The following is a 7,500-nucleotide window of genomic DNA, read 5'->3' on the forward strand; positions in this document are numbered from 1 at the left end:
GCTTGTAGCGGATCAACACCTGAACAGACTTCATGCTTGCGTGCGCGCGTGTGTGCGTATGTGCGCGGTGCGTGTGTGGAGGGAGGAAGCCAAGCAAGCCAGCGAGCCAACAGCAAGGTGGTGAAGTTGTTTGTTGCTGTTGCTTGTTGCTGCTGTTCGTGGTGTGTCAGCAGTGGTGATTGACGAATGATAAGCAGTGATTTTCGTCAATGCTGCGCCTTCTTCGACCACAACGTGCCCGGTGGTGTCGTTGGTTTGCTTCCAGAGGCAGCAGCAGCAGTGTTCTTCAACGTGCCCTTGCACCATCATCACCATCATTATCACCGTCGTGCTTCGGGTCTCAGCGACAGCTGAATAGCTTCTACAGTTACACCAGCAGCTACAGCAATCAGACCATTAGCGCTTACAGCACCAACAGCCTCGGGACTTCTGGACGTTTTACACTCCATCACCCGCAGTGGCTGTGGATGAAGCGTGGGCATCATCATCATCAGAGCGGCGGAGGAGACAACCACCACAAGAGCTGGAAAGGCGAAGGTGCGGGAAGCAAGAGTGTATGAGTGTGTGCATGTGCGTATGTGTGCATGTGCGTGCATGTGTGCATGTGTGTATGTGTGCATGTGCGTGCATGTGTGCATGTGTGCATGTGTGCATGTGTGTGTGCATGTGTGCGTGCGTGTTTGTCAACCTGCTTGCGTGTGCACATCTGTGTTTGCAAGTTTGCTGGGCGCCGAATCTCTTTCACGTCACTCTGCCCTTGACCATCCCTTTCTCATCGTACGATGTGCTTTGTGTAACAGGCGGCACGCGGCAGGTGTCAACATCCTCATCGCAAAGCATGGGATATCGTGGACGAAGCGCAGGCTACAACCGCGTATGTGCAAACGCGAGTGAAGTGCAATCTTTGCCCCTTCTTCCTTTCGTATTCGTTGCGTTTGCTGCAGCCAGTGCTCACTCCTGCTGCTCACTGTGCGGCTCTACAGGGCGGCGGACGTGGCCGCGGCGGTGGTGGTCGTGGTAGAGGCCGGGGCGGTCGCGGCAGAGGAGGTAGAGGTGGTCGTGGTGGCGGCGGTGGCGGAGATGGCGGTGATCGCCCTCCACCAGGACTTCGCGGCAAAGACCTTGGTATGAGACAAGGATGAGGAGTTGTGTGGTGGTTGCTTGGTGCGTAGCTGGGACCGTTGCCGACTGCTATCAGCTACAGACCTTTTCTTCATGACTTGATGAAGCACCACGTTCTTCACTCCATCCTTGCCCCTGCTGATATTTGCTGCTGCTGCTGGTATTTGCTGCTGCTGCTGTTGGTGACGTTCTGCTCACAGGCTTGTGGTATGCGCGTCGGGGCCGCGAGAAGAAGGAGAAGATTGAGGAAAGCACACGTGCACAAGTCAGGTGCGTGCACATGGGCCAACTGTGTCGTGTCTGACAACGGGCGCCATCGCTGTTCCACCCCTCGTCTAAGCCTCCCACAAACAAAATCTCGCCTCATGGCATCCCCGCTGCTGTGCATCTCACCCCATACGTGATCCGCGACGATGGCAGGCTGACGCGCGAGCAAGAGAGCAGCATCCAGCGTGTGCTCGGCGACGGCCGTGACCTCGACCTCCCGCGTGCTGACGTGAGCCCCCACTTGCTCCGATACGCGCGCGCGAGTGTGTGTTTGTGTGCGTGCGTGTGCGTGCGTGTGTGTGCGTGCGTGCGTGTGTGTTTGTGTGTGTGCGCGCGTTTGTGCGCGTTTGCGTGCGTGTGTTTGTGTGTGTGTGTGTGTGACAAAGGCTGGGGAAGAATCATTGACATCATGCAACCACATTGGCGTCATATCACGACTCACCGCTGCCGCTGCAATCTCTCCGACACGCACATTGCTGATCACGGCGGCTTGCCATCAGCCGTTCCGCACGAAGCACTACCACGATGCATTCGACCGGCCCGTCCCCGCGCTGCCCAAGGATGGTGAGCAGTGGCACATGACTGTTCGCTTGCTTGTTTGCTTGTTTGTTTCTCTGTGACTGTGCCGCTGCTGCCGCTGCTGGTGATGGTGGTGGTGGTGGTGGTGCTTGTATTGTCACTGTCGCTGTGGTGGTGGTGGTGGTGGTGGTGGTGGTGCGACAGTGCATGCGCCCAGCCTGCCAAATGAGAAATCATCATCATCATCATCATCATCATCATCATCATCATCATCATCATCATCATCATCATCATCATCATCATCATCATCATCATCATCATCATCATCATCATCATCATCATCATCATCATCATCATCATCATTGGCGCCTTGTTTCCTCACATGCTGTGCACTTTTGTGCGCTGTGTTGTTGATGATGTTGTTGGCAATGTGCCCTCGTCCATGCTCCAGAGGCCGCTGCTGTCTCCAAGCAGATTGCAGAGGACCACACCGCCAAGACAAAGAACGCGTCATTCGAGCGCCTGAAGCCCTTCCGCGAACGTCTTCCCTCGTTTAAAATGCGTGCAGAAGTGCTTCGCGCTGTTCGCGACAATCAAGTCATTGTCATCTCTGGCGAGACAGGGTGCGGCAAGACTACGCAGGTGCCCCAGTTCATCCTCGACGACTGGATCCAGGCCAACAAAGGTGCGCCATTGGTCGATTTTGAGAGGGGGGTGTTAAGAGTATGGCTGTGCTCTGTTCATGTGTTCATGTGTGTGTGTGTGTGTGTGTGTGTGTGTGTGCGTGCATGTGCGCGTGCATGTGCGTGTGCGTGCATGTGCGTGTGTATGCGTGCATGTGCGTGTGTGTGCGTGTGTGTGTATGCGTGCGTGTGCGTGCGTGTGCGTGCGTGTGGGGTTGTGTGTGATGATTTCAGCAAACTTCACGCACCGTCACCACCATCACCACCTCACCTACGTCTCATCACCCCTCCCCCTCCCTCAATCTACATCTCATGACCACCACCGCCATTAGGGGCCGACTGCCGGATTGTGTGCACGCAGCCGCGGCGCATCAGCGCAACATCTGTTGCCGAGCGCGTCGCTGCCGAGCGCGGCGAGCGGTGCGGTGGCGACACCTCCTCCACAGGCTACTCGGTACGTTGCTGCTGATGGTGGTCGATGGTGGTGGTGATGATGTTGGTGGTGGTGGTGGTTTGTGGTGGTCCAGTTGGTGAAGATAGTGTCTGAGAACTGCATGTTCATCCGATACAGTCGTTCTGTTGCCTTTTGTTTTTGTCCTTTTCCCATGACACACTCACGCTCGCAACCCGGCCGCCGCCATTCCTTCCCCTCTTCATCCCTCTATTCGTTGTCGTCTTGACAGATCCGCCTTGACAGCAAGCTGCCGCGCACGCGTGGAAGCATCACGTTCTGCACCACCGGAATTCTCCTCCGCAGAATGGTGTCAGACCCCATGCTGGAGGGCATCAGGTGCAAACACACACACACGTGTGCACATGCACGGGGTTGTTAGTGTTGCGGTTGACGTGGCTGGTGTTGCAGTTGACGTGGCTGATGTTCATCACCGCAGCGTGCGCATGTGTGTGTATGTGTGCATACGTGTGTGTTTGTGTTTCGCGACATCCTCTTATTTGTGTGAAACTGGCGCTGGTTGTACGCGCGTCCCCATGCATGCGTCTGCGCAATGCCTCTCGTACTGACCCCCGCCACTCCAATGCTCACACCTTCCTTACGCCTTCCCCACACCTGCTCCACCATGCATTGCCTCCTTGCGCTAACACGACGCATGCACACCATCTATCCCCCCGACCCGCTCCAATCTCCAATCAGTCACGTGATTCTTGATGAGATTCACGAGCGCGATATTCTGTCCGACTTTCTGCTCATCATCTTGAAGGACCTCCTTCCAAACCGCCCAGACCTCAGGGTATGCACGCACACACGCGCGCACGCACATGTGCGTGCACACACTTGATGACACAAGCAAGCAGTCGCATGCACATGCACACACGCGCACAAACTACACTCACGTGCACACACGCGCACACACTACGCTCACGCACACTGCACTCACACAAACGCCCACGCAACGATACACGCACGCAATTCATTCATCCATTGCCGCACAGGTGATTTTGATGTCTGCGACGGTGAATGCAGAGACATTCGCTGCCTACTTCAACAACGCCACCATGCTTGAAATTCCAGGTCAGTTCATGCCGTGCATTCGGCTCAGGGGACACAACTTGCTTGACTATGTGTTTGCATGTGCATGTGTGTGTGTGTGTTTGTGTATGTGTTGGTTTGACGTTCTGGTTATTCCTGCGACACAAACGCAGCCTGACACATGCCTCACCTCCTCTCTCTTTCTTCACACACACACACACACACACACACACACACACACACACACACACCACATACACGCGCGCGCGTCAGGCTTTGCGTACGATGTGGAGGAGATTTTCCTGGAAGATTTTATTGAGAAGACGCGAACGCAGATTGCCCCGCCATCGCGCTCGCCACGACGTACGTGCACCGCCATCACCACAATTGCGATGGTGGTGGCGGTGATGATCAGTGGTGGATTGGGTGGTGGCAATTGCTAGCCAAGCAATGTGGACTAGACACGACGAGAAGGCGCCCTTCTTCACCTCACACGCGCACACACACACACATTCTCTCTCAACCCGTCTTATGGACGCTCACCATGGCTCGCTTGTGCGCGGCTGCCACCCTGCGTGCGCGTGTACCGTCTTTAGGGCTGCGTGGAGAGGAGAGGGAGAAGTTTGAGGAGGAGCAGGACAACTACGACGAATTCCTGCACAGCATTCAGCCCGTGAGCTTGCAACCCATTCCTATCTTCCTCTCTGGGTTTTGGTTGATCTGCGCTATCTTCTGCGCGTGCCGTGTGTGTGTGTGTGTGTGCGTGTGCGTGTGTGTGCGTGTGTGTGCGTGTGTGTGTGGGTATGTTCGCCTACGTGCACGTTTGGCTGACGGTGCTACACATGGTATTACTTGCATGCATCGCTGCGTCGACCACATAGAAGTACTCCCGAGCCACGCTTGATTCCCTCTACAACTTCAACGCGAATGACCAGGTACAGCTGTGGCGATGACCCGTGTGTACTGTTGTGCGTGTGTTAGTGTGCGTGTGTTTGTGTGTTTGTGTGTTTGTGTGTTTGTGTGTGTGTGTGTGTGTGTGTGTGTGTGTGAGTGTGAGCGTGTGCGTGTGTGTGCGTGTGTATGCGTTCAGGACAAAGGTTATCATCAACCAGCGCCAGTCCAGTACTCTCACGTTCATGCGTGTTCCTCGCTTCATTCCTCACACCCTCCCTTCCACGTTGCCACGTTGCAGATTGACATTGACCTGGTGATGGGGGTGATTGAGCACATTGACAGCCAGGCGGCAGGCGCCGTGCTCTGCTTCCTCCCGGGCTGGGGAGAGATCTCAGACCTTCACAAGAAGTAATGCAGACATACTCACACACGCACACACACACGCACACACACAAACACGCACATACACACAAACACAAACACACACACACACACACACAAACACAAACACACACACAAACACAAACACACACACACACGCGCGCGTTCGTTTGCTCTTGGGGTTTCTGACTATTTCGTGTGTTGTGACTGTCCGTTTTTCCAATGCTTCGTGATGTATGCGTGTATGTGCGTTTTCGTCTGATTGTTCGCCTGCAAACGCTGAGAAATTGGTTTACTCCTCTCACTGTGTGATGATCACGTGCTTCGTGTTTCCAGACTGACGCAATCCCCGCGTTTTGGAAACGCCTCCAAGTATTGGGTGTTGCCTCTCCACTCCATGATTCCCCCACACGAACAGCGCAAGGTGATATCATGCGCAGTGACACGCATGAACCTGTGTTGTCGTGTTGCGTCGTGGTGGCTTGGCACCGTGCACTTTGTGTTTTGAGCATATGCATCACCAAGAAGTGGTTGTGCTCCCAGACATGAAACCCTGCACACACACACCAACCTTTTTACTCTCTGCTGATGCCAACCGTCATCTATCCCACACACACACACACACACACACACACACACACACACACACACACACACACACACACACACACACACACACACACACACACACACACGTCACACCACATCGTATCATGCACGTACACACATCCCACACGTACACACACGCTGCGACGATTGTCCGCGCGTCAGGTGTTTGACAACCCGCCGGCCGGTGTGCGGAAGATTGTTCTGTCGACGAACATTGCCGAAACGTCCATCACCATCGATGACGTCGTGTATGTCATCAACACGGGAAAGGCAAAGGAGAAGGTGGGGTACGCGCACATGGTTGAGCGGTGCTGGTGTTGGTGGGAATGTCAGTGTTTGTTGGCACTGGTGACGTTGTGGCAGTTCATGTGCTCGGACCTGAGCTGATGTATCACGAAGCCACTTCACCAACAGCCTCATCAACTGCATTGCTGCAACTCAATCCACCACATTTACAACCTCATCACCATATGACCATCACCGCTACCCTATCACTAACGCTTCAACACCCTCTCCCCCCTCTCTCCCCGCCTCCGCTGTGATGCCTCCACCAGAGCTACGACGCGACGAACCAGATCTCGGCGCTGCAGGCAGAGTGGATCAGTCGTGCGTCGTGCCGTCAACGCCGGGGCCGCGCCGGCCGCGTGCAGGAGGGTGCGCAGCCATCATGCGTGCATGCGCCCCGTGCTTGCACGCTTGTGTTTGCGGTTGTGTTTGTGTTTGTGTTTGTGTTGTGGTTGTGGTTGTGGTTGTGTTGAGTGCATGAGTTGCAACACTCGTCCGCTGCCGCCTTCTGCATGGCCCAACGTCATCCTTACGTCACGCCACATCACGACACCTTTTCCTGTTTGCATGCTTGGGTGTGCGTCAGGTGTGTGCTACCACCTCTTCACGTGCTACCACCACCGCAACATGAAGGAGTATCAGGTTCCAGAGATCCTGCGCACCTCCCTCGAAGAGCTCTGCCTTCAAATCAAGGTGCGATTTTCCATAGGGCGAGTGTGATGTGTTGTGTTGTGTTGTGTTGTGTTGTGTTGTGGTGTGGTGTGGTGTGGTGTGGTGTGGTGTGGTGTGGTGTGGTGTGGTGTGGTGTGGTGTGGTGTGGTGTGGTGTGGTGTCGTGTGCAATTTGTGAAGGCCCGTCCTCAGAACTTCGTCGCCACGACACTTGGCCTCCACATACTCACATCATCATCACCACCGCCATCATCATCATCACCGCCGCCGCTACCAATGCGGCCAGATGCTGCGGCTGGGCCTCGTGCGCCCGTTCTTGGCGAAAGCGCTGGATGCGCCAGACGACAAGACTGTCGGCCAGGCCCTCACGCTCCTACACAACCTCGATGCCCTCGACAGCAAGGAAAACCTCACCCCACTCGGGTATGGCCACGCGTGCAGCTGCAGGCGTTGTGTGTGTGTGTGTGTGTGTGTGTGTGTGTGTGTGTGTGTGTGTGTGTGTGTGTGTGTGTGTGTGTGTGTGTGTGTGTGAAAGCGCGTGTTTGTGCGCGATTTGGCGATGGTGTTCGTGTTGTTGAATTTC

The 7,500-nt window shown here is 55.2% G+C and overlaps 2 protein-coding genes across 2 annotated transcripts in view; one reads left to right on the top strand and one right to left on the bottom strand.

Annotated features, from left to right (window-relative positions):
• Nucleotides 1-176, bottom strand: part of PTSG_08853 (uncharacterized protein) — a 2,560-nt gene extending 2,384 nt beyond the window's left edge. The window contains exon 1 of the mRNA XM_004990183.1: nt 1-176. This exon is cut by the window's left edge and continues 55 nt beyond it. Within this exon, the coding sequence (XP_004990240.1) occupies nt 1-34 (34 nt within the window). The 5' untranslated portion in view covers nt 35-176.
• A 662-nt stretch (nt 177-838) lies between these two features.
• The window catches only part of PTSG_08854 (uncharacterized protein), a gene marked incomplete at both ends in the record, with an annotated part of 9,485 nt that continues 2,823 nt past the window's right edge, over nt 839-7,500 (top strand). The window contains 19 exons of the mRNA XM_004990184.1: nt 839-874; nt 984-1,125; nt 1,323-1,392; nt 1,543-1,618; nt 1,890-1,953; nt 2,360-2,593; nt 2,924-3,045; nt 3,275-3,381; nt 3,742-3,838; nt 4,041-4,119; nt 4,351-4,440; nt 4,674-4,750; nt 4,959-5,012; nt 5,270-5,379; nt 5,689-5,776; nt 6,124-6,243; nt 6,516-6,615; nt 6,833-6,939; nt 7,204-7,340. Of these exons, the coding sequence (XP_004990241.1) occupies nt 839-874; nt 984-1,125; nt 1,323-1,392; nt 1,543-1,618; nt 1,890-1,953; nt 2,360-2,593; nt 2,924-3,045; nt 3,275-3,381; nt 3,742-3,838; nt 4,041-4,119; nt 4,351-4,440; nt 4,674-4,750; nt 4,959-5,012; nt 5,270-5,379; nt 5,689-5,776; nt 6,124-6,243; nt 6,516-6,615; nt 6,833-6,939; nt 7,204-7,340 (1,910 nt within the window). The remainder of the gene's footprint in view (nt 875-983; nt 1,126-1,322; nt 1,393-1,542; nt 1,619-1,889; nt 1,954-2,359; nt 2,594-2,923; nt 3,046-3,274; nt 3,382-3,741; nt 3,839-4,040; nt 4,120-4,350; nt 4,441-4,673; nt 4,751-4,958; nt 5,013-5,269; nt 5,380-5,688; nt 5,777-6,123; nt 6,244-6,515; nt 6,616-6,832; nt 6,940-7,203; nt 7,341-7,500) is intronic.

This window comes from Salpingoeca rosetta (genome assembly GCF_000188695.1).
Source record: "Salpingoeca rosetta unplaced genomic scaffold supercont1.25, whole genome shotgun sequence".
Lineage (NCBI taxonomy): Eukaryota > Choanoflagellata > Craspedida > Salpingoecidae > Salpingoeca > Salpingoeca rosetta.